At 39.4% G+C, this 27212-nt stretch overlaps 1 protein-coding gene across 1 annotated transcript; it reads left to right on the top strand.

The window, feature by feature from the left end:
* Positions 1 to 1606: 1606 nt before the first annotated feature.
* rcan1b (regulator of calcineurin 1b) lies at positions 1607 to 19035 on the top strand. Its single transcript, XM_062414663.1, has 5 exons — positions 1607 to 1790; positions 2080 to 2210; positions 15432 to 15605; positions 16264 to 16423; positions 18351 to 19035. The coding sequence occupies exons 2-5, from the start codon at positions 2103 to 2105 to the stop codon at positions 18533 to 18535; spliced, it is 627 nt and encodes a 208-aa protein (XP_062270647.1). The 5' UTR covers positions 1607 to 1790; positions 2080 to 2102; the 3' UTR covers positions 18536 to 19035.
* The last annotated feature ends 8177 nt before the right edge of the window (positions 19036 to 27212 follow it).

Genomic DNA, 27212 nt, shown 5'->3' with positions numbered 1-27212 from the left:
GTTTAAGGTTTGAAGTACACCATCTTTTTACTCCTTGCTCGTGGCTAAGGAGCTCCTGAGTAAGCACTGCACTTAAAGCAGTTAGACATCAAGAAACCTCTCTCTCTCTCTCTCTCTCTCTCTCTCTCTCTCTCTCTCTCTCTCTCTCTCTCTCTCTCTCTCTCTCTCTCTCTCTCTCTCTCTCTCTCTCTCTCTCTCTCTCTCTCTCTCTCTCTCTGCTGATCCCCACATGACCAGGAGCTTAAACCTCTCTGCCACCCAGTGACCAGCACCAATAGAGATGCACTACATACGGTACAGACACAGATGGACATACAGGTGTACAAGAGTCCAGCTTTCACATTACTTATGTCATGACTGTCAAAGTAACAAGCAAGAGGACTCAAATGCAGACACTAGTGACTGACAGGTAAAGTGAGAAGGGCATAGGTAGGTAGGTAGACTACAGGTGGGGAATCAGTCCGAATAAGGCAAACAAATCTAAATGGTGCAAAGCTCAAAATCACTCCAAATGTTGAAACTGCAGGGACAGGTTAAAGAACAGTTAAAACTAAGCAAATATCACAAACACCAGGACACAAAGGCAAGGAACACACTGGGACAGGAAGTTAAGTATCTGAAATGAGAGGAGGAATGAGTATTTCAAAGTAAAACTTAAAAAAAAGAAAGAAGTATTTCTACACTAATTGGTCACATCTTAACCTCATATTCATATAACACATCACATTCGGTAATAATAACAAGTGTTTTTTTGTTTTTATCTTCATTGTTCATTTTTTAAATCTAAATGCTTTTTGGCAGAGTGGAGCGTGTGTTTTACACTGTGCTCCTTCCCAGCCAATAATGAATCTAGCCAATAATTGATTTACTGCTTTCATTTTTAGAATATTCAAATTAAGTAAATCATGTCACTTTCTACATGCACTTACTAGACATGCTTATCTTCTTTACATTCAGATTACAGTGACAACTGTTTCTAATGCCTGTAATAAGTAGAGCCTGCCATGGGAGGGCAGACTGTTGACTGCAAATAACACATCTGACTGTAAAATAAGATGAGCAACAACCAGATTGAAATGCAGCTGAATGTTTTGAAACGATTGCCCCTTATTGTTAGGAACATTACTTTAGGTGATCAAACATTTCCTTTCTTACATAGCTTGGGCTATATTACAAGAAAACCAAATAAGTCGATTTGTGTTAAGCTTATATATTATATTTTTTTCTGTAAAATTCTGTAATATTGACGAGCAATATCAAGCAACTTTTCTGCTACTTTTGTGATGGTAGGTTTTTGAAAGTAAAGCTTGATATATCCAGCCTATTTTAATACTTTTAATATGAAAGCTGCATCCGCTCAGATGGTGGAATAATGTCTCTGTAGCCATTAGTGCTTATATTGCATCTTGTATTGTAACTCCATTATATGTAAACTATTTAAATATTTCTTATTGTCACTGTTACCTATGTTGTCTAAAAACACTTCAAACACCTCGGCTATGTTAAAAAAAAAAAAAAAGTAAAAAAAATTAACACTGGAACCCGGAAATGGAAAACAGCTGCTCTTGCGTTTACGTCATCTCCTTTATCCTCTGCATCAAGCTAACACAATTATCCAGGGGGGATGGGGGGGTTATTACCACTTACAGGCCAAATAGAGAATATTATGCTGTTTTAGTTTCAGACAGTTGTAACTACCAAACGACTGTCTTCACTCATAATAACCTGGGTGGAGATATAACTGGAATATCGTGTGTTTTCCTTGTTTAGTGGCATCATTCAGGTCCCAGGTTAGTAGAAGTTGCTAGCTAGCCAGCTTATAGCAGCTTGTACAGTCCGCTAATACAATGAAAAACAGCACGACAGCTTTGTTTCTGTTGACTGGTCATTGAAATACATCGTAGATAGAGCTGTTTAACTCCATGCTATCATTAAATAACGCACATAGCTTTATAGGGACGTAACCAGAGCTATATCTTAGCCACCCTCAGCTAGTAAGACATAGATGGTGAGCTTTAGCGAAGTCAGAATCATGTCTATGTGTTTGCTCTGCTCAAAGCGGTTTTGTTGTGTTTCCAGAAAACTGTGTAAGTGAAGTGATCATGCAGCAGTCAGAGAAGGCGACGGTAGATGTCCAGTTTACGGATCTACCTAACGCCCTGATCGCCTGCAGAGTACCGGAGGATTTATTCCATGAAGGCAGCAGGCAGGTAAGGTCAAAGTGCTCTAAACCTGAGCTCACATCTGCACCGCCCCCCAGTGTGGGACTCAGGTGGACCATTTATGAACGTTGACATTTAAAGTGTATAGTGAAGCAATTTACATGTTTAAATCATTTTATTGGCACTGAGTGAAGTAGCACTAATGTAGGCTATCTAAAAAAAATGAGACCATGCCTCATGTTCTTGCTTGTCTGTAACAGCCTGTGCACTGATTTCTATGTGAAAATCAAAGTGCCTCTCTCCCACTAGTGTCACCAAAGATAATAAATGGCTGGTTGTGAGAGATGCTTTACTGAAACATGGTGCAAAACACAAAGTTAGTCATGTTTTATGTAAGTGTGAGAAGTGTAACCAAGGAAAAAGACATTGTGCTGAGAGTGCGAGCAACAGGAAGTTAACTTGAACTCATTTAACAGCCACGGGTGTCGGTAATGAGAAGGAATGTCTGATTCTTACAAGCAGAACATTTTGCTGTATTGGATGTGCTTTGACATTAAGAGTTGTCTCTTCTGTGATATATACACTTATATGACACACTGAATCACCTGTTTTTTTGAATGGAGTTTGTTGCTATACTGAATGTCAATTTGACACACATTTCCACCCACTGATAAACCCCTCTACCTCTAGTGGATTAAGACCACTAGATGGAGGTAATGGTTAAGATAGCAGGGCTATGGTTATGACTGAGCTGATATGAATATACACTTCCTGGTTATTTAGGTATTATGAGTTATTCAATACCTGCATGCTGATCTGCAGCACTTTATTTTTGTTCCCACATGACACACAGAGCTGCAGCACTGGATGGAAAGTACACTCCACATATGGATCTGTGTTAGAATAGAAGATAATAAAATAGAATAGAACTTTATTGTCCCCTGGTGGAAACAACTTTGGCTCACCAATGACAGACACACAGTAGACAGAAAATACATCAACTACATAAATACATAGAAATATGTAAAGTATTAAGTACTTATAAGCTGTATAAGAGACTTAAGGGTTTGCTTGCATTCCTGTGACTGTGAGAAATGCTGTAGTGCTGATGATAAAAGAGGAACATGTTTAAACTGAATACTGTCTTACAAAATGTGTATTCTTAGTCCATACAACATATTTAAAGTTACAGTTAAACACAGTTGAAAACATTGTGAAGATGTATGGTGTTGCTCTGTGGGTTCATGGTTGAGACACTGATTTAGAATGTTAGCAGCAGCCAGCAGGGCGTGTTCCCTTCAGGTCGACAATAGCTTCATATTTTATCAATGACCTCGACACTGGCATCTGCATGTACTCCCATCAGCAGTCTCCATGGCAACCAAGGCGTCTATCTGAATACACAGTATAGATAAAGCAGCCAGCAGTGGTGTCAGGGTCATAGGCAAAGTCTAAGTGTTGACCAATAACTTGTCTCTGTTTAGGCTGTAGAGAATCAGAAATGACTTGATTGGGTAATATTTGCTGCAGTGTGGCGGCCAGAACACGTGAGAATCAGAGGGGATTAAATACGCCCTTCTTCCAGGACAGCCTCAGATTTTGGGGTGTGACTGCACTGTTCACCTTTTAACATGTGATTACATTGTGAAGTTTCCTCAATACTGAACCTACATCAGTACTTCTGTCAGTCAGCTGTGTGAAGTGTGAAGTAGAGGGTGTGTGTGTGTGTGTGGAGGAGGCATCAGGACCATCAGGGTGAAACAGTCTGTAAAAGAGCTGCTTTGTTCAGCTGCACAGATAGGAAACACATAAACAGGATGTAGCACTCTGTTTAAAAAACACTAATTGGTTTATAATGACAGTTGGCATCCAGCATGTTAGGTGCATTATGGCTACCTTCTGCTTCAGAGTGTGGAGCAGATATTAAATTCTTCCCATTAATCCCGACTGTGTAATAAACGCATAAAAAGTCTAATGCTGAGCTCCTGAACTCCTGAACAGTCTTCTTCCTTTGGCCGTGGCTCAGGAGGTAGAGCGGTCGTCCACCAATCAGAAGATAGGTGGTTTGATTCCCGGCTCGTCCGGTCCACATGTCAATGTGTCTTTTGGCAAGATATTTAACCCCAAATTGCTCCTGATAGCTGCACCAACAGTTTTTAAATGGTTAGACTCCATCTGATGAGCAGGTTGGCACCCTGTGTGGTAGCTCCTGTCATCAGTGTATGAATGTGTGTGAATGTGACATGTAGTGTAAAAGCACTTTGAGTGGTCATAACGACTAGAAAAGTGCTATATAAGTACAGTATATTTACCATATATTGTCTTTATTGATTATACTTTTATACTAAAATCTATGATTGCATGCATAACAGTCTCCCTGGCCAGGTGGAAAAAATTGTGCATTTATAAGTATAGGTATCAACAATCAGCCAAAATGAGAGAAAATATCGGCTTATCATACATCGGCAAAATATCCAATACCGTACATTCCTATCTCCAATGAGACATTAAATATTGCAACTATTGTGCTCTATCAGGATACATATTGTTATAAGGATATGAAATGGTCTATGTTGGGATATGACATTTTGGTCATTCGCCCAAATTCGCTGACCAATGCATTAAAAAGAATAAATCCATGTGCTGTCTCAAAATCCTGTAGACAGAAAGTACCTTAAATATATCATTTCTGTTATGTTAAGTTCAGTTTTTTAGAGCCTAACTTTGGGGAAAGGGGAACAACCGGTTGTGGACAGTCTTTTGAGAGCATGTGGCATGTGTTAGTAGCTCAGTGTTATCTCTGGGGAACACCCCCAACTTTGGGACTGATGTCCTAATAAGGAGATGTGCGTCATGCAGCAGGTGGATGTGACTCCCCTCGTTAAGAGCTGCTAATAGACTTAACACAGCGGAGCAGAGGAGAGAGATATAGAGATGTAACTGACCTGCGTGCTCTTATTTGACATGGTTTATGTTTCCTGCCATAAGCAAATCATTTAAAAGTAATTGTATATAAAAAAACGTAATAGTTTTGCTTTTGCGAATATTGTCCAGATTCAGCTCCACCCTGCTCTGCAGTAACATGAGAAAGTGTATGGTGGAGTCCTGTAGGGGTTTACTGATGTTGATGGAAAAGAAAGAATAATAGAGGGGAAGGTCAAAGGTCATCTGGTGAAAACAGTGACTTGTGTTGTTCTTTCCTTTCTTTTACCTTCCTGACATTTTTCCACCCAGCAAGGTCAGTTTGTTTTTTTTTTTTTTTACAGTGGAATATTCTGTGTGTCATGTATTGTTGATAAGGGATGTAGGGGAATGGGCTGGTGTTAATAAGGCTGAAGGGATCATTTACAGACGTGAAGGATAAACTGTGAGCGTGATATATTTTCTGTAGAGAACAGGAACATTGTCGCATTCAGATGGAATACAGCAGCGTGTGTTTCCAGCTTGTGCAATCAGTCAGTTAAAGTGTTGTCAGCACTCAGCATGAATAAAGCAGCATGGAGGAACAGATGTAGGTCAGGGGAAATTCTGATGTAGGTTCTGGAAAGTCAGTGTCCTGGACTTTTCCAACAGGACACACCCAGTGACAAAACATGACATCATCATGATTTAAGTTAATGATTACAATTCAAATCTCAGTCCCACTATACTGACGATGTAGAGCTATAGAAATCATCAGGTTTAAATATGTGTGATCACAGTTTCCACAACAACAATATTGCCAAAGAATCAGTAGTGAATGACTGTCCTTCAGGTTCTGGCATGCTGACACATATTGGACTATTTTAATGCTGTGTCACACAGCAGGATAAGCAGCTTAAACATGAATAGAAACACTCATTTGAATTTTTTCCGACCGTCCTCATAAAAAATGTCAAAGTGTCTCCTCTCTCTTAGGTCAGCAGCAGCAGATTAACACAGTTTTCTCCAAATGGAAAGTGTGAGCAGTTTTCATTTAGTTTGACCTGCGCTGACTCACTGTGAGACTGCTCTTATTGTGAAGGTGAAGTTCACTGGTAGGCAGATGGACCTGGAAAAAGAGAAGCATGTGTCAGTGGGCTGCTTGACTTTTCCTGTTCACATGTATGATTTACATGTGAGAGTAAAGGATGTGCCACGCCAGTACTAACACTGGATATCAGATCTGATACTGACTCAAGAAGCTGGATCATGTACTGGTAACAATGGGGCTGATCTGATGGGTTTTTCTCACACTAGAACTAGGTTGTTGGTGTTGCAGGCTCTGACATTGTAGTGACTAAGCCCTACACTTGATCTGCTGCTGGCAGCTAATGGGAGGTACTGTTTAAACATGTACTCAACAGAATGATAGGCTATTCAGTCTTTTCCAGTAAATTCATGTATACTGCGTTTATTTTCTTACCAATGTCCATGTTAGGTATTGTCCATTACTTTTCATGAAACTTTTCACATAAAACTAAAGCAAATACAGTCAAACATACACAAGCACAGTCAAAAACTGTCTGCACCTGTGATCATGGCATCAACTTAAATAACCTGTGTCCAGCCGGGCTTTTACAATGACTCTGACCTGTGTTCACTGTTGCTGTCTGTCAGCAGCAGCTCCTCACCAGCCCACTAACATGCATACAACAAATCAGCAGTGTTTGTATTTATTGACTCATTGAGTTTATTTATTTGCCCAGTGTAGTGAGTGAATATGCTGGTAGTGAAGCAGGCGAGCTCACAGACAGATTGGAAGCATTAATCAATCAATGTAGAGGCCACAAATGATATTGATTTCTGAATCAATGGATATTTGTTGTTATTTTTGGCTCATTGATTAAAATAAACAGTGATAAAAAAAAAAGCTGCAAGCCTGAGTGTAAAAATGAAAAGCTTACCAGCAGCAGCTCATGCACATTGAGGATCAATTATCCTTTAACATTATATCCCTAGAAAACCTATAATATACTGTGAGGTGTCTAAATATTTAATATTGTCACATAAACCTGGAAATAATCTGAAAGTTTGAGGGTTCAGAAACATTTAAAAACACAGGAAGTCATGACATGTAAAATAAATAAGAAATATGTAAGATTCTGCTAGTTCTAGATCAGAAATCAGATCAGGTTTCTTGAGTTGGATCACTTCCATTGAAGTGTTCACATGACACAGTCAGTGTTCACCTGTTAATATGCCTTTAAGATATTAATACAAATCAATATAGAACTATGCTTTCTTTCCTATTTTTTCTTTGTCGACTTCTTTTAATAGTACGGCATATGTAATTGTCTTCCTGTATTAAAGTGTCATAGTGAAAGAAGGCTGAATTATGTTGTCTTTCAGTCTTAGTCACAACACTGAACCACTCTGATTACATGTTGTTAGCTTTCACTGCTGACACACTTAAATCTCCAGTTTTTAGCATTTCTTCTTCTCTTTTATGGCCTCTGATGATTCCTCTCAGTTACTGAATGATGATACTATACATGTACTACTGCATCAGCAAACTAAAATCATTAGCTGTTGTACTGTGTGTGTGTGTGTGTGTGTGTGTGTGTGTGTGTGTGTGTGTGTGTCTGTGTGTGTGTGTGTTCCTGCCTATCTGTGTAGTGAGGGAATGGAAAACATAGGAAGATGAAACAAAAACATAGGGATGGAAAAAATGCAGGGCTGAGCGTGTGACTGACACACACACAAACACACACACACACACACACACACACACACACATACATAGCAGCCACAGCAGGGTGACGTTCAGGTCTGGAGATGATTAGCACCTACACACACACACACACTCACACGGTAATGTTTAACATCAACAAACAACACTTAGATGAGAGCATCAGTTTCACCAACATTACACCACTTTATTTTCCACACACAGTTTCCATCCAGCACACACAGGACACACACACACATTACTCATTTCACTGCATCTCCACCTGCACTCAGGCCACAGACATGACGAGCTGTGTGTCGACATGTCAGTCTATGATGGACACATGCCTTCCACACCACCTGTCACATATCACTGCTGTATTGTAGTACAGTGTGTGTGTGTGTGTGTGTGTGTGTGTGTGTGTGTGTGTGTGTGTGTGTGTGTGTGTGTGTGTGTGTGTGTGTGTGTGTGTGTGTGTGTGTGTGTGTGTGTGTGTGTGTGTGTGTGTGTGTGTGTGTGTGTGTGTGTGTGTGTGTGTGTGTGTTACCCGAGTGTCCTGAGGTCAAACCCAGCTGATGCCTTTGTGTTTGTATGTTGAGCCTGCATGAATTCCCTCCAGCTGCTCCTGTTTTCCTCTCATAGTTCAAACACATGCAGCAGGTGGAGGCTGAACTGTTAGTACATTTAATGCAGGAGTGCAGTTGAACCCCACAATATTAATTTTGCTTACAAGTAAGAGTAATTTACTTAACAGGTTAATTGTTTGTGGATATGTTGTTGTTGTTGTAGTAGTTAGCACAGAACTAGTGGGCTTAAAGCAACATACTGCTTTATTTTGGTAGTGCATAAATAAAGGATGTGCCAGTTGTACTACAGTCCAGTCAGCCACAGCTCAGTATTTTGGTACAAACATTAACCCGTCAGTGTTAAGACTGCACCACATGGACAAATGATCGTATCTCAATATTGAAGCCAGACATCTCGATATCGATACAATATGACTATGATTTCACAATTGTTTGAAATGTTAAGTGTAGCAACAGTGAAAATGAAGCATTATTAAACCAAACAGAATAATAATACCAAATGGACATTACAGTGCAGTTACTCAACAAAATAGTTTATTAATCACATATTGACAGTCAGCATTTTTATCGTTCATCAAATCGCTCTGAAAGTGAGTTCTCCTCTATCGTTATGGTTATAGTTGTGGTGTGGACTCCTCCATCCACTCCAATTAGAACGATCATTTATAGTTATGGTTCTCAGTGTGGACGGTCCTTTAAGCTGCATTGAAATAAAAAAAAATGTCTGCAACCTTTACTTTGCAACAATGCTTTAACAATATTTAAAATGTGACAACAGCGAAAATGAAGTCTTCGCCTGCAGTAATATAAATACATCGAACCACTGAGACGCTCTGACATTTGATATCGTCATATTGTTGTACGTTCATATCTAGATATAAATACCATAATGATATATTGTTCAGCTCAGTGTGGTGGAAAACCTTCTAAGATTAACTCACCAAACAGAAAACCTGCATTTGGTGTTTGGCAGGTGTGTTCTGACTCAGTCCCACCTGGCACAGCCACCGCAGCTGATCGTCCACTGTTGTCCAATGCTGTGATCCTACCAGAAGTGACCCAGAAGTGGCTCTCTGCTCTGTTACACACATGCATGTCCAGTCTGTTTTTTCATGGAAGCGTCAGAGCAATATCACGCTGAGCAGAGTTGAGCTGGGCAGGAAGTCATACACAGTAATTAAAACACCAGATTCCTGAGTGTATACCAACAATAAACACAATACCCTGCTGACCCACAGTAGAAGCACAAAAACCAATGACCTCATCAACAAAATCTGAGCAAGTTAACCAAATCAGCCCATTTAGTTGTGCTGCTACTGCAGTAATTACGGTAGGCTAAAGCTCATTCAGCTTTGAATAGGCTGCCGTACTCATTGTAGTAGCAGTGCAGCAGAATTTAAAAAGACTGGCTCGACCACAGTCCAAACGCTGTGCTCCCAGTGGGATAGGAACACCGTGTGGAGGATGGAACAAATCCACATCACAGCCAGTATGCCGTGCAGCTACGCCTGCTGGGAGCCTGGCTGTAATGTCAGAGCATGTGTAAATGTGAGTGCACCTGTGCTTAACCAGGAATTCAGACCAATAACAGCAGTGGGTGGGTGTTGGTGTGCAGCTTATTTCCAGGAAGGTCTTTTTTTATTTTTTTTAAAGAAAAAAACAGATCAATGAGATTTAAGATTCATCAGATGCTAAAAGTACACAGTGGTTAAAAATACAACAGGGAAGGATTTTACAACAATGGAAAGTTATCATTTAACTCTCATTGTGATACAGTCATCTACCAGGAATATGTGTTTTCTCTTCCAGGAACACCTCTCTCTCACACACACACACACACACACACACACACACACACACACACACACACACACACACACACACACACACACACACACACACACACACACACACACACACACACACACACACACACACACACATTGCTGTTTGAAGCTTCATTTACTGCAGTGAAAAGTGAACCAAGTTCAACATTTTTCAAAGCTTTCTTTCTTTGTTCATAAGAGCCATTCAGATAAACACGTGGGCTGCATTTCTGCACATATTGTGAATGTCAGCCTGAACACAACAGAGCCCAGTTTACACTCATCATGTTAAGTGTCTGCTGTCCACATAACGTCCACGTCAATGCTTTTCTTCTGCTTATTATCACACCAGTCATTTTCCACAAGTATAAAATGTTTTTGAGGTATGGAGTTTATCTTCAGTTCATCAAACACAATAACGAGCTGCTGTGTAAGAGCAAATGTGACACACACGCAAATGTTCAACAGCTGAAATGTCTGCAGCCTCGTCTTGTTTTTCCAAGTGTTGGCAACGCAAACACACACACACACACACACACACACACACACACACACACACACACACACACACACACACACACACACACACTTCACTGCCACTTCAAGCCTCTCTGCTATTAATACCTCATAAAAGCATGTTATCAAACTGCATACTTTCCATTAGCACCACATCTCTTCCTCCTTCATCCTGCATTCTTCCTTCCAGCCATGTCTCTCTCTTTCTCTTTCCACTCGTGTTTTTTTTTTTTTTCTATTCTTGCCTATCTCCTCTCTGTCTGTCAGTCTCCCTCGCGACTTCTTCCATATTTACTAAGACTGACGTGTTTTCCATGTCTTGCTCCGTGCAGTCAGCTGATCAGTCTTGGTATGTGTGTGAGATCAATAGGTGAAAGGCTCATTGTTGCATGTTTTCCATTGGACAAAGGTCTTTTGTTGAGTTTAAATGCAGCTGAAAGCTGATTAATGAGTCAGTTTATTCACTGGTGATGTCATCATTTTCCATATTATCTATTTTTCTCTCTGACACACACACACACACACACACACACACACACACACACACACACACTCACACTGTTCTTCTTTCTGTATGATTAGTCAGCATTGGGTTGTATCTGTCGGTAGAGGGATAGGAAGAGAAAAAAAGGGGGAGGGGACTGTGGGTAATGCGTCATCGGCTGGCAGGGACTCATTTAAGCGGCTGTGGAGCGAGCAAGAGAGAAAGAGAGAGACTGACTGAATGACATTTTCGGCACTCCACACCCAAATCTCTGGAAAATTCCTTCAGTTTGCAGGTTGCTGCAGAGCTGGATCACTGATGGACGCATAAAGGACATGAAAGACTGAATGGTGATTGGACAGAGCACTGAAGCAGAATAAGGAGAGAAGGCAAACGTCGACTGTTGGATTTGATCATTTTGTTGCAGCAGGTGATGCAGAGTAGTTGAATGTAGGACAGTCTATGTGTGACATTAGGACTGATTCACTGTGAAGACAAAAGAAGACACCAGTGTTCTACCACAATCTGAAAAGTGCTAGTGGTGGGGGAAAAAAACGAGTCTGTTTCCTGTTTGGGAGCATCTATCACTCTCTGCTCAGCTGTCACCCTGGGGAAGGCAACGCTCCTCCGACCCCCCCGACTCCCCCCTTCCTCGCCCTCATCATCGTTGCCGTCATCCTCGCCGCCGCTCAAGTCCGTGTCAACGTGCCGTCACGCCTTGACCTCAGGTATCAGGTGGAAACGGTTCAGACTCTTCGGATCGCCCATCATGCACATCAAGACCACCAAGTGTAATCGCTTCTGCCTGGTCGCCTCGGTGACCAACCAGGAAGTGTTCAACCGTCCTGAGGCACAGGTAAGAGCAGCAGCAGCCTGCTGTCTGGAGCTGCTCCTGATATCCAGATTCAAACACTGCTCTGTGTTGCTTGTATGGTTCATCACTGCAGACTGCTACAAACACTGATATGTTTGAGTTGAATCTTTAGCAGACCTCACAGAGAGTCTTCTAAAGGGATTCAGAGAATAGAAGCTATTGATAAAGACGAGCAGGATTAGCTGAATTTCACCCAGAGCACAGAACCTCATGAGGTCAGCTTTAAGTGTGTTCATGAGCAGCTTGAAGACCTCCTAAGGCCAGACTGAATACTCCTTCCTCTTTTGATTTCAGTATGACTCACTGCTCCAGTCAGTGACCAGTGATTGCTCTTGTTCTGTAGTGCAGTGCAGCAGTGGTTACAACACTGATTGTTCACTGCAGGGGACACAGATGACTGGAGAAATGCTTTTTTTAGACTGATATTCATTCATTTAATACTTTCAGAATGCTTCAGCCTGGGAACATTCTGTATGTGTCTTTTGTAAGCTACAATTATCATTTCCTATTTTTCAGTAATCTGTTGCTATATAATAAACCTCAAACCTATATATATATATACACACACACACCTTAAATAATCTAATGAACGTGTTATAAGAAATGTACAGAGGTAACATGTATATGATATAATAACTATGATTGAAATGTAGAATCTTTTAAGCAGATGGTGTGCTGCTTCATTACATTGTGTTATCTACACTGTGCTTCTTACATGAACCTTTATGATCCATCAGTGCAGTCATGAAGGATCATCCTGGTGTTAGTCTGACCTCTCCACCCAGCCTGGCTGAAGATGTAAATCTGAAAAAGCAGCAAACAAATGATTCTGATTCCTCTCTCTCTCTCTCTCCCCCCCCCCCCTCCCTCCCCCTAATGTAGGTCATGACCATTTCCACCTACATAGATTATCTGCCATTTAGAATTTTGTCCAAATCTGTTCCCCCTCAGATTTTTTGCAATCAGTATCAAATTAGGTACACAGCCTATCCAGACTGAGCTAGAAAGGAGTGTTTTTGTTATTTTGATACCATACCATTTAGAAAATGCTGCACAGACCTGTGATATTGTGACACTAGGGGGCGCCACAAAATGGGAAAAGGTGATTTTTGTAATGGGCTGCATGGACATGTACAAAATGTGGTTTGCCTGATGTAGTGTGACGACTAAATCAATGCATAAAGTTTGGTTAGAATCTTCACAAGTATTCATTCACATGCTACCAAAACTGACACAAGGCCAGACATCCTCTAGAGAAAGTAGATATCAGGCATTCTAATAGTGTTCAGATTAGTCGAGCAGTTAAATTCACTAAAATATTTGACAATACAACTTGTTAAAACAGACAAAAACACTACTTTGCATGTGTAGTGGTGCAGTCTGTAAGTCAGCTTCTCTGTAGACACAAAGGTCCAGGGTTCCAATCATCAGGTGGCCGATTCAAAGTGACCGACCATGTGGCATGTTTTTAAATTCGTCTGAAGGTCCGATTAAGTTGAAGGAGTTCATTCATTGATATTCATATTTATTAAGACTAAACATTGCTTTTGATTAACGGTTTTCAGTGTGGCACATTAATGTGTGTTCAATAGTATTAAGAGAAATAAAATATATCAGGCTTTAACTCACACATGATACTGTTAACAATGAGAACAGTACAGGATACCATTAGTCATTTAAGGTGTGTTCAGACTTCACATGAAGCAAATCTTTACCCTCCATTTAGCAGTACTTATTCATTTTGTAACCCTCATATGATTCATACACTTGACTGCACTGTTGTTAGTGGTGAGAGTGTGTGACTGATCTCAAAACCCTCCAGAGACTCCACTTCTTCCAGTCTCTGTTTTCCCTCCTTTCACTGCCTTCACCTGCACCACACCACTGTGTGTGCACAGTACTGTATACATGAGTTTTGGTGAGTAGCTTGAAACAGTTGAAAGAAGATTAGTTTGTTACTATTAATGGAGCCAGACTAGCAGGTGCACTGTATCCAGTTTCTAAAGTCCTGTTTCCATTAAGGAAGTTCCGGGTAAAAATATAGGAGGCGGGAACTTTACAGGAACATCTTCTCACTCAGTCTTCTCGGCCGTTGTGTCTCCATTGCAGAGTAGGACCTTGATAGGACCCATCGTAAATTGTTGTGCGACAGTTTTGACCGTGACGCCAATGAGGCGACGTACCAAAAGCATAACAAGTCAACAAAGAAACAACAACCTCATCGTCAGTCCACTTATCATACGTCTTCTTGTCCATCTCCATCTTCTACCCCGAGGCAGGGACTCGTTTTGCCCCCCGTAAAAGCCCCTTCAGAGCTTGTTCCTGCTATGGAGACACGCGCCAACAGTCACGGCCCCGTGAAATGAGCCTGAAAGTTCCTGCGGTGGAAATGGCCCTAAAGCCTAACATTTCCTAAACACCTCACAGGCCTCTCTGTGGACCTGACATTCAGAGATGAATAGAACACTCATCTTCCCATTTGGCTTTTGAGTTAGAAACAGTCACGTTTCCCACAATGTTCTCAACTGCATGATGTGTTTTTGAACACATTTCGCAGGTTTGAACCAATGCACTTACATCACAGCAGCTGAAGTGAAAACAACATTTAACTGAAGCAGGGAGTCATTTCTGTGGCTGAGCGGTGCAGACGTGATCATTATGTGGGAATCCTGCTCATCATGGGATCTTCTAGAGATCATCATTTTGACCTAACTAGCCTCAGATTGAGCAGAAGGGTTGGTCACAGTGACAATGTTCTGCTTTAATAGATGCTTCCTACCAGAGCAACTGTTTGAGGAAACTGTATGTGAGTGTGTGGGTGTATAGATATGCTTAAGTAGCATCTATAATTGCAGACATGCTGCCATCTCAAGAGTGTCTGTGTTAATGGAATTCTGTCAGCCATCTCTGTGTGTGCGTGAGTCCTCTTAGAAGCGGTTGCCAAGGTCAGCCGTCTAGCTCATTTTTCCCTCTTAATTAGCCTCGATAGAAATAATTGGTCATCTAAAAATGAAAACACAGCCTCCCTCGCAAGCAGCACACGCAGTCAGAAACACAGACTGCAGCCTCTCTGGAGCAAAGAGGAGGGACAGATATAGTGTGTGGTAATATAAGCTATTTTTATACATTTTATTCATAGCAACTTCAAGTCTCATAACTGTATCCATGACTGCCTCTGGCTCACAGGATTTAGTATTTTTAGAGAAAAAAAAAAGAGATTTAAGGGAGCAAATACAGGGAAACTGGAGGAGTCTGGTCTGATTCTCCTCAATTCAATCATCATGTTAATCTTGGCCTCCTTTTCTGACAACTCTTCCTCCACTTTTCCCTCCCCTCCTTTCTTCTCTTTCTAGGCCAGCTTCGAGGCCTTGTTCCATTCGTTCGACCCGGAGGTTCAGTTCCAGTACTTCAAGTCTTTTCGTCGGGTCAGGATCAGTTTCAGTGACGCTCTGGCTGCAGCTGAGGCCAGACTGAGACTGCATAAGACTGATTTCAATGGCAAAGAGATGAGACTCTACTTCGCCCAGGTAATGTCTTTAAATCCATCTGCTCTGTGCTCTCATCATTCACACTGAGAACTGCAACTGGGTGCTGGGAAAGTCTGTAGTGTTTCTTCCAGCTCTCCGCATTCACTCACATTTTCCACAGGAAAAGCATTTCTGTGTGAATGCTGACACATTTTACACTGTTCTCTTCACTCTTTATTAATGTGACTAACTTGGCCAATACCCTTTCATCATTCAAATTCAAAAGCAAGCCATCACATTTTATAAACTAAAAAAAAAAAAATGATATCAAATATACTAAAATCACAAAGTAAATTATAATTTAAGATATATCCATACCTCACTTAATGTAATATTTTATACCCAGCACTTTCCCCACATATCTTCATAAAATATTACTGCTGTAGAAACGTTTTCTGCAGTTCTTGCCATACAACTGCTTTTTTTGAAGTGTAATGTACTATCTATTTCCGATATTAATATTTTTCAAATATGTACTTTTATTTTAAAGTTGAAATACATAAGTACAGATTAACTTAGAAGTTTCTAAACATTTTATATTTGTAATTCTCAGGTACACCAATATTCAACTAGACAAATCAATAACTGCTATCACTGTGGGTGTTTTTCTTTTCTTTCTCAGCTGTCACTAATAATGGTGTCTTCTCTTCTGTGTCAGTCCGTTCACATAGGGAGTCCTCGGCTGGAGCCTCCTAAACCTGACAAGCAGTTTCTGATCTCCCCCCCTGCTTCACCTCCAGTGGGCTGGGAACAGTCTCAGGACGCCACGCCAGTCATCAACTACGACCTGTTGTGTGCCATCTCCAAACTAGGACCAGGTACATTATACAGTATATGAGCACTCTGTCATATTCATATATCATAAGTACACTCATCTGTGTTTTATACAGAGCACAGCCTGTGTTCATTACAAAGTGAAAAATATATAGACTGAAAGGAACATGATCAAAGGAATACTAACCTAACTTTTTATGTTCACACTGCCCAAGAACATGTAGTCATGTAGACAGTGGCTTTGAAAGTGGCTAAGCTAGCTTCATTTTATTATCCAAAGATGTTTGATCAGGTCAACACACTACCTTATGATCTAAATATGGCCTCAGAACAGAGCCAGGGCCGTTCATTAGTGTAGAGGAGCAGGAGGGGATTTGTGGAAACTCTGAGAAAATGTTCACAGATATTAGAATTAGGCTTCTCAATTCACAATTCTCAGCCAGTTTTACTGGACACATTCTTGGCCTCACAGCTCAGGTCTTAAGGACTCAGTGGAGTGCTGGAGGTATCAGGCCCCACACTCAGAGGTCACTTTATTCCATGACCTGTGGGAGCACCTGCTGATCCAAGACTTTTGGAAGTCTGCCTACAAACGTATTACACAGATTTCTGAGGACAGTTTTGATTTGAACCAAGGCTGTGTGTACTGGGTGATCCTCTACAAGCTGCCCCATTGTAGTGCATCCAATTACATGTTTAATTGCTTCATGGTGGATAGACACATTTTAATGAGGGGGTCTGCAAGACACCAGAAAGCCTGTTCTTTCAGGACTGGTCTACCGAAATTGGTAAAGTCTCTTATGAGCAAATGTCTTATAGAAACACTGAAAATGAGGAAAATATATTCTATATTTGATTTATTTATGCAAAATTTCAAATATATATAAAAAAAAAGAAGAAGGAATCTCTTGAATTGTTCACCTAAATGACTCCACACTTGGTGGTTGTATAGATGGGGAACAAAAGGAGTGCCTTGTTGAATTTGGTGCAATTTGGACATGCGATAAGTTTAATATTAATAAACTTTAAATAAATGAGCGAGCTGCTCTGCTCTGTACAGCAGCAGGGTGGAGCTTCAGGACTCTGCTGACTGACTGGAGCATGTCAGACAGAGCAGAGACAAGGTGTGACATCACTCAGAGGAAAGTGCTCTAAAGAGAGAAAGTACACCACAAAAGCAGAGCTTTTAATGTAGAGTGTGTAATGTTAGCAGGACGTTCAGAAGATCATCAGCGAGTGACACAGGAGGCGTTCAGGTACATGGTTGAGAGTAGGTAACCTGTGTTTTGGATGTGCTCAGAGCCCAATACACAATGGAGGACATATTTTCCACAGGCAGTTCAAAACCACTGTGTCTCATGAGTTCTGAGAGTATGATGATTGTGAAGTATCACTACAGACAAAGCACTAATCTTTGGAGCAAACACACCCACTCTAATCTGAACTGAACACACTGCACAGAGAATAGGAACAGTCTAACATCCTACATGAAATGAGAAAAGAACATGTATTTACTATTAGAGTACTTATTAATTTTATAACGTTGTAAATGTTCATTCACACCTCACATCAACTGGATTCATTTTTCTTTGCATTGTAGTAGAAACAGGAGGTCAAGTAACCTGCCTGTTAGAACAAGCACTTCACTGGTTACATCAATAAATGTAAAGAGCAGGGGACAAATGAATAGTGAGATGGAGAATAGGCATAAGCACATAGATAACAAAGTGATATTTAACATGTTTCCCTTTAAAATGATAAACTCACAACACCAGGTCCCTGAATCTGAAGCAGCTACATGGAATTCATCCATTATTAATTTGATTATTTACAGATGTGCTTTTCCTACTGTGAAAAAGGGACAACATAGTGTAAGAAAGCAGTAAGAAGATATAATATTAGCTGGTCCTGTTCTGTTACAATCTACAGAAAACAGATGTATATTCCTGGATTTGTGTGTTTGATTCCCAGGAGAAAAGTACGAGATCCACACAGCCACTCCCACCACCCCCAGCGTGGTCGTCCACGTGTGTGAGGACGAGCACGGTGACAGCTCGGCCCAGGACGACAGCGACCAAGATGACAAGCCCCGCCCTTCTCGGCCGAAGATCATTCAGACACGGCGCCCCGACTACACGGACGGTGTGAAGCAGTGAACAACGACAGGCGGGGCGTGCAGTTGACAGCTGTAATATTTCATCCTGAAGTGAATGGTTCAAAAGCAGAGCATGCTCTCGGAGCTTTATGAAGAAGGTTTTGGGACTTTGGGGAGGCAACCGCCAGTGCTGCGCTGTCCCGTAGACGAGCATTTCATAAGCTGGAGAGAGAAAACATAGTGTCCAATGCTGCATTCATGTCCCGTGGGAAAGACAGGAAATATGAACTTCCTCATGGAAATTACTGTTGAGTTTAGTCATCAGGTGATACACGCTTGTGAATTTGAAGTTTTGAGATGGAACTGAAGGACATGCTAGTTGTAAAATAATGTATTTTATTATGATGACCATGGCAGGAGAACATGTCTGCTGTATTTGTGGTCTGAAGTTGATATTTTGCAAAAACCCAAATGTACTGTGTGTGTGTGTGTGTGTATGTGTGTGTGTGTGTGTGTGTGACATGAAACTGGTAACGGGAAAATAAAGTCTATACAAGATCATCAGAGTGATTTAGGTATGGTTATTCCCACATGACATGAATGCAGCATCATTCTGACAAGTCCTGGTTTTCTTTACGTCATGTAGACTTTTGGACAGATTGAAGGAAACCCGTTTTGAAAAGAATTATTTTGATCATAACTTTGCGACTGTTGTTGTTTTTTTGCTAGGGTGCTAAACATGTCATTCAGATGTATTGGGGGGGGGGGGGGGGGGGTGGGCAGGCTGCAACTCTGTATCTGTGATGTCACAGCCTCACCGTCGCAGCTGTTTTGTGGTGGATGTGTAGTCAAGTCAAAGTTCACCTTATTCACATTGACAGCAGCCTCTGCAGTGTACCGCTTAAACTGACACATTGTTTCAACATGAGGAGTCTGCAGCCTCAGTGTTGTTCCTGTAATGTTCACTAAGTGTTATATTTGACATTATTTAAGTTTTGGAGCTATCTGTGTTTTGGTTGTAGTGTAGCAAAGAACTGTACTGTTAGACATGCTATGAATTTCAATGCTTTACATTACATTATTGAATGTAGGACACACACACACACACACACACCAAACTCTTGTTAATCTGGGGGCTTTGACTACACCAACTATCCAAACTGTGGCATCCTGTTGGTAAAATAAAGGAACAAAAAAAACAAAAAAAAACAGGTGGAACTTTTTTTGTTCATATTTGGGCTACACGAAAAGACTTGAAATAGTAAAGTTAAAGTTCTGTTGAGTCTTCAGATCAGTCAGGGAAAACACAACTCAGGTGCACTCTGAGTGTTAGCATGTTTCATGGAGATAAATCCCAAACAGCTGAGAAGTAAGATGCTTATTTAGTGTTGCATTAGTAGGAAAATGTACACCAGAGGCATGTCAAACTTTAGTGTAGTTCAACGTGCTCTACAATGAGTTGAATGACAAGCTGATAATAAGACAGAACAAGTGACAACATAAAGAAAAGGAATAAAAACAAAGAACAAATAAAAGACAAAAATTGAGTCCAATGCACGCAAGAGAAAATAAGAATGATACAAATATTTAGAAATTTTAAATAAAATAAGTAAAACAATTAAATAAGTAGAATACGAAAGAAAAAAGTAAAAACTAGGTTAAAAAAGACAAAAGTAAAATAAAAGTTTAATACATGCTGAACTAAATAACTAGTTTAAAAAGAGATTAAGAGACTAAAGACAATATAATAATAAAATGTTAAAATAAAGAATAAAAAGATAATTAAAAAAATGCAAATTTGTAATAAACATCAAAACAAATACCATCAAATAAAATAAAAAAAAGTCTATCAAACAATTCAGCTTTTAATCAGAAGCCAGGCTGAACAAGAAGGTTTTGAGTTTCCTTTTTAAAAATGTCCACACTTCCAGCTGTTCTCAGACAGATGTGTACTGTTCCTCTCCATCAGCAGTGGAGGAGCTAAAAGTGCTCTCATTAGTGTTCATGATAGTAAGGATGCTGAAGGTAATGTCACTGATGACGTGTCCATTGAAAGCTGTGTATTTAAAACAAAAAGGAGTGAAGAGTATTGTTTGTAAGTATGTGGATTGTTTTCAGATTCGTTTCCATCTGGTGTCCATTTGAATGGAATCATGAGGAAATGAAATAGTGTAAGATGGTTTCAGTGTCTCTAAAGCTCCTGTGTGAATGGATATTGGCAATATTTCTCAGATGGTAAAAACAAGATTAGATGAGTTAATAAACATCTACAGTACATTTAGTTTTTTAACAGAAAGTTTGCTATTGTTTGTGGACAACAATGAAATATGAATTAAAATGAAATCAATACAATTGGCAGTGACCATCAGCCTTTACAAATACAGTCCAGCAACAACACTAAACCTTGTGGGCTTAGGTTAGCACTGTCGCCCTCTAGAGGAGAAACAGTTTATTACGTCAATGTATTGATAAATGCTATCAGAAGGTTTGGGAGGGTTACTTTAAAATTGCATTCTGATACTATTATTAATTATCTGTTAAAAATCTATCACTAACCTAATCACAATATTAAAATTATGTAACTTGATTACTTTCCGTTACGTTTGGATAACCTCAATACCAAATATGTCATAATAAAGATATAATATGAAATAATAACGCCAGTAGAAAAGATGACATTTTCACTTAAATGTATTCTTTGAGACAACAGAACAAAGGACATTCTCAGAGAAATCTCCTGAAGAAGAAGCACTGGCTCCATCATCTACTAACACCATCATGGGTCAGTGCATTATGTTATCCTCTCATTCATGCTCTGTTTACAGTACATGGTAGTTTATCAATTTTTATTTTAAAATGTGTTTTAAAATCATAATCCTGCTAATAATCCTATTTTCACTGACTGTATAATCTGATGAAGTCTTTTTTTTCTGTACCTTTAACAGAATACAGTTCCCTCTTTTTGTATCTTAATTATGTAACACCCTTCCATGTCTTCAGTTAGTCCCAGAGCTTGCCTACCAGGCAGGATTTTGTTGACTGTTTGCCTAAATGGAAGTGAAGCCACACCACTGCGTCAGGATATGTCTGTATTAAAGAAGTGACCAGCGCCCTCTGCTGTTTGAAGAGACAAGTGAAAAAACTTTGACTTCCTGTTATTTGAAGGCGGTTTTCCATCTAAGTACTAACCAGGCCCTGCTTAGTATTTAAGATCAGACAAGATCAGGCATGATCAGAGCAGTACAGCCATAAGTAACTGATAACCTCTCATGCAGGTCCTGTATCATCACTGTTGTTATGTGTAAAGATGATATGCTGGTTATGGAAACCTCAGACTGAGGAGAAATAGAAGAGAAATGAGGGGAAACAGAATGTTGTATGGTTCTGCACAGATAGGGAGGACTACAAGTGACGTATTCATTAATAAGTACATACATAAATAAATATTGAATTATAGCATCAAATAATCATATTTTAATCAGTTTGATAAGAGAGTAAAACCCCCAGAGCACAGCACTGTCAGTGACCCATGACCTGCTACTGTGGTAAGACTGTGCCTCTGTGTTTATGTCCTGGTTTGTTAAAACAGCATGATGGATCAGAGTCTGGCCTTTTCATCAAAGAAGAATACATCAGTAAGTAGTAACATTATTTATGAATTTAATGTAATTTATTACTGTAATGCAAATATGAGTAAAGAAAAACATTTTGCTTAATGTTCATCTTTCACTGTCACTTGTTACACAGAAAGCATACAACACAGTTTATATAGACATCACTTTTAATGTCAGAAAGATGTTACAGTAAATATTACACTACTTTTCAGAGAAAGTTATTCTATGTACCACCTGGTACTGCAGTCCTTATTGTTTAAAAAAATAAAATTATGATAAAAATCATTTTTACAAAAAACAACAAAATTGGTGTCATCAGTGAGGTTTCACAGAAGCCAGACTAGGAGAAAAGATGAGTGTCATCATCTACTGTTGACTCAATGTCATCTACACTTTTTTTTAGCTGTTACTTTGACAACAGAATCTGTACCTTTTTATGGCCAGATAATAGAAGTGTGTGGTGCTACAGATATGTATGTGTTTATGTATGGGGTTTGTGTATGAAGTCATAGGACACAGGAGAACATAGTGTGAGGTGCTGCTGTGACCGGAGGAGGCTGTGGAACTGGTGCGGATCCCCTCAGCCAAAAGGCCCTGAGTCACATGACTGAACAGGTCCATCTAACACTGTGTCTACACTGACAGCATAGTGTGAGAGGCATGTTCAACAAAGCAGCAGTAAGTGCTCCATACATCTAATAAAGTTAAACACTCTGTTGATAATGTTAAACTAAATGCAATGTAATACAACCATCCTGTAAAGGAGGTGATAATGTTTCATTTATGTAGTTTTTATTTAAACTTTTTCATTATTATTTATGATCATTTTGGAGGCTCCAGATTGTACTACTGTTGAAATGTAATGTATTATGTGCCCCCGTCAGTCTTACTAATTGATGAGTACCTTGGGTTAATGTGGTAGTGTGTGTCACCTGTCAGACAATAACATGTAAGAATAAGAAAGAAAAATATAAAAATGGCAAAATACAAGATTGATGAAAAACAGAGTACTTGGAAATTTGCCCACTGATTCAGTTAATGAAAGATTCATGATGTTACAGTCAACATGAAGTTTGGCTTGAAAATGGGTGTTCTTCTTCTCCCTCTGGTCATTGAACCAGTAACAGTAAAAGGTAACTGTTATTTAAAGCTGCTTGTAATGATCAGTGCATGTTTGTGATATAATGTTCTGAATGTGATACTTGAAAAGTCTGCATATACTTAATTACTTGGTAGTAGGGAAATATTATCTAATCTTACATTTTATAATCTGACAGAATTATGAAACACTTTTTTTGTGATCTGTTACAAACGGCAGTCTCATAAATCAGCACATCTGCCAGCAGGGAGTTCTGCTGAAGTTCTGCTAATTTGGGATGTACATCACACAGTATTCAGTAAATAAATCAAAAACATATAATATTAGGGAAAATATTATAGGCTCATAGTTATAGAGTTTGGGTATAAGTGAGTGAGGAGTTTGATGATTCAGGAGTGCTTCTTGTATATTCAGAGTTCTGACATCCAGAACTGAGGGACTGGCCTGATACATGAGTCCATGTCCATTAAAAGATCATGTTTAAACACTGGATCTTAATAAGAACACATAAGATATATGTTGCATTGGCAGGACATGAAAATCATTTGGGCCAAAAGATGAAACATGTTAAATCCTATACAGGAATCTTAAAAACATGAATTGAAACTGTGATGTAGTGGCAGGATGAAATGAACAAAGGAGAGATGAGATGGAGAAATAGATGTTGAAAGCACATTAGCATGAGTCACACTGTGTTATCTCCCTCCTCTCCTAATGAGGCTGAGGACAGGTGGACGAAGATGAGTGAGTCCCAACACCTCCTGTTTTCTGATTGAAGTTCTCTTGGATCTCTTGATGCATTCCAATAGGTAGGGTAGGGTAAGGTACTTTATTCATCCACCTAGGGGGAAATTCAAAATTGACATAACAGTATTCTTTAAAAAAACAAACAATAAATATACAATACATTAGTGGGAGGGGGAGTGGGAGGTACTGGGAGCTGTGGTGTTGTACAGTCTGATGGCTGATGGGATGAAAGGGCCACCCAATCGCTTTGAGTAGAATAGAAATTACAATATAATTACACCACATGTTGTGATTGAGAGAAAATAAAAATTGATTAGAAATTATTGTAATTGTAAAGTAATGGATACGTGGTTTAAATTGTTACATCATACATTGTTCATATGTCCAGCTTCAGCCACTAATATCACATCTGGATCAACATATCATTTGATACACTCACATATACTGTAGACATGTGTGCTAGTCTGACATTTCACCTGCTGCTTGTTTTGCTTGTTTTACTCTGCACCCCCCATTACCCCCCATCTATATAAAGCAGAACCCAACACTCACATACATATGACTGAGGTATAGGACTTGTTAGAAGAAACAGAAACGGGAGTTTTGCAGTGGAGTCAGATTATAAAGCTGCTTCACTGGCTGATTGGTGACATATTACAACATGTTGATTAATTAACAAAAATACCATCATTTTGAATCTAAATGCTGCATGATTCCTCATTGACAATCATCTATTACTGTGTGTATTAAGTGGTGCATACAAATGCTGATTCAGAGTTACCTTTAATGTTATCTCTAATGTTTCCACAGCTGTGAAAGCCACTGATAAACCCACTGGAGCAGGTGAGTTACTGACCTCTTCTCTTCAAGCTTCAAAGTCATTTCTGTTTCCAACATTAACTGAAACAACCTCCATATTTACTCTGACTAATGTGCAACGTTATCATTTCTTCCAAACAATTTAAAACTGGCTCACAAGTAGAACTCTGTTTGCTGAGTAATGCTTTTACATATTATGATTTATTAAACATGTCCTTCCAACTCTTCCTCAGACTTCTATGGTAACATGATCCAAAAAACTGGACACAATAATTGAGAATCATGCAGGAAGAGGACGAGCCTAATGATGATGGCTTCCTGAATCCTTTCACCTGATCATTAAACATTTATATGTCATTAAGATAATCTTTCAGTAATCTATTTTATTTCAAATACATGTCATGCTACTGTATGACAGGATGTATACCTCCATAACAACTAAGCATAACTAAAACTTAAAGACATATTGCAGGGTAATGATGGTGACTGGTGTGTGTGTGCTTTTGGTGAATCAATGAAGATTATCATGAATGGTGAAATCTGTGTCCATTCATTTCTATTAAGCTTAGTAATAAAATATTCTGTTGATGTCACCATTCAGTCATTCATTCATTCAAAGTAAGTGAGTTTGCCCCCTGATGGGCTGCAGGAGTAACTGCAGGAAGAAAAACATTGAGTGACTAAAATAGAACAGAAGTTTTCTCTGCAGACATTTTGGCTGTTACCATTACTATTAATTCCATCTAGCTGCTTCCGTTTCAGGGTATTGAGCATGCTAGCTTACCATCACACTGTCATGACTTGATGGGACACTTTAATGAAGCCACTGTTAATGTTATTAGTAGCATCTTTGCTTTTCCTGCTATGACAGTGAACAGTTGATATTTTCCTCTGTCTCACAACATTTCTAAAAAGCTGACTGCCAAGAAAATCTCATTTTAACACACTGCAGAAGACCTCCACCTTAGACCGTATTATATTATATTGTTATTATAAATTTAAAACATTTAAAAATAAGCAAACTATGAAATTGACTTAAATAAATCTTGTTTTTTTTTAAGGTAATCTAGCTGCTTACTGTAATAAGAAAGCTTTGTGCTTCATTTAGTTCAGTGCTGTGTGTTGTCACTTGCAGTTACTACATGCCACCATGAACTCCAAAGAGGTCAACTGAGTGTCTTCTGTTAACTGTATATGATGTGAATTAATATGTATTACAATCTGTATTTTTTCCTTTACATTTACACACTTTTATTTGTTATGACACTTTTTTATTTGCTAGCAAAGTTTACCTTCACATAGCAACACCTTAGCGTACTTTTTTTTTTTGTCATCTTCATCATCATCATCATCATCATCATCATCAAACTAACTTTAGCAGATCCTGGAATAAATCTGTGGGAATAATTCCAGACATTACATCTACATCCACTAGATGGCACACACGCTCCAATAGAAACTGCAGGTTCATGTTGGGTCAGGTGATGGGCAGCAGTCACACCCTTGTGCTACCATGTTGCCAGTTTCTCCCAAACGATCTTTCAATTGTAAAGTAGCTTGAAGCTATGCCTTCATTGATGTTTGTATTCTTGTGTCTTCATGCACACTCAGCAACAGATACAATGTTGCATAACAGAACTCCAAAAATGAGTGATGCAAAGTTTCCATTCCTATGTTTAGTCACAATGTTGTTATAATTTAAATTGCCTGATGTTATTAACTGCTGTTCTTCTTATTAATTTGTGTTTGTTTGTTTGTTTATTTGTTGAACGTTTAGTGAGTGTATGAAGCGTTAGCCAAATGTGGTTCAAAAATATATCTGTTATAGCATTCCTTTCCTTTTTAGGAAAAATTTACCATTTTTAAAATTCCTTCCTTAAGTGTACTAATCATAAGGGTCTACTGGTAAATTCGGCTACAATTGATGCCACCAGCTCCATCAAGTAACGCTCTAATTCAACAAAAATGCAACTTCTGCTCACAGCTCGCCATAGCGACGCTGTTCAGCTAAATGAGCATATGATATGAAAGTTGCTATTTTGTCCAAATTAGATCTTAAACATGGCTTGAATGTATGCCGAATCAAGCGAAACATTGTACTCATTTGTTTGTAAAATTTCTTCACGTTATGCGAGGTCTGTATTTTTGTTGACAAGCAAGAAAACTATAAATGGCGTAATTTGTGAATACAGTTTGGTGTCGCTCGAAATGAACCACATTTTTTTTTTTTGTAGCGGTGGAATTATGTCTATAAAAAGTTGTTTATTGGTAGGTTTACATAGTCTTATCTCTATGTGACTGCTCATAATTAAAACAACACGCTTAAGGGGTTAATTTAACATTCTTTTAAACAAACGCAGGCTATAATAAGAAAAGTCGACGCCCCTCGGAGGCTGCTCGGTCCTCACAGTTGAGTCACAGTGAGTGTAACAGGACACCAGACTGTGCTAGGCGGTGTG

The sequence above is a fragment of the Scomber scombrus genome, chromosome 24, assembly GCF_963691925.1.
Source record: "Scomber scombrus chromosome 24, fScoSco1.1, whole genome shotgun sequence".
NCBI classification, from domain to species: Eukaryota; Metazoa; Chordata; class Actinopteri; order Scombriformes; family Scombridae; genus Scomber; species Scomber scombrus.
The sequence above is the reverse complement of the archived record's forward strand: the minus strand, read 5'-3'. Positions and strand labels throughout refer to the sequence as shown.

Bases quoted from the DNA above. Each gene is read 5' to 3' on its own strand.
- rcan1b (XM_062414663.1), top strand. From the start codon at position 2,103: ATGCAGCAGTCAGAGAAGGCGACGGTAGATGTCCAGTTTACGGATCTA. The intron at 15,606-16,263 runs GTAATGTCTTTA...CTTCTGTGTCAG, and splicing joins TGAGACTCTACTTCGCCCAG to TCCGTTCACATAGGGAGTCC. The intron at 16,424-18,350 runs GTACATTATACA...TTTGATTCCCAG, and splicing joins CATCTCCAAACTAGGACCAG to GAGAAAAGTACGAGATCCAC.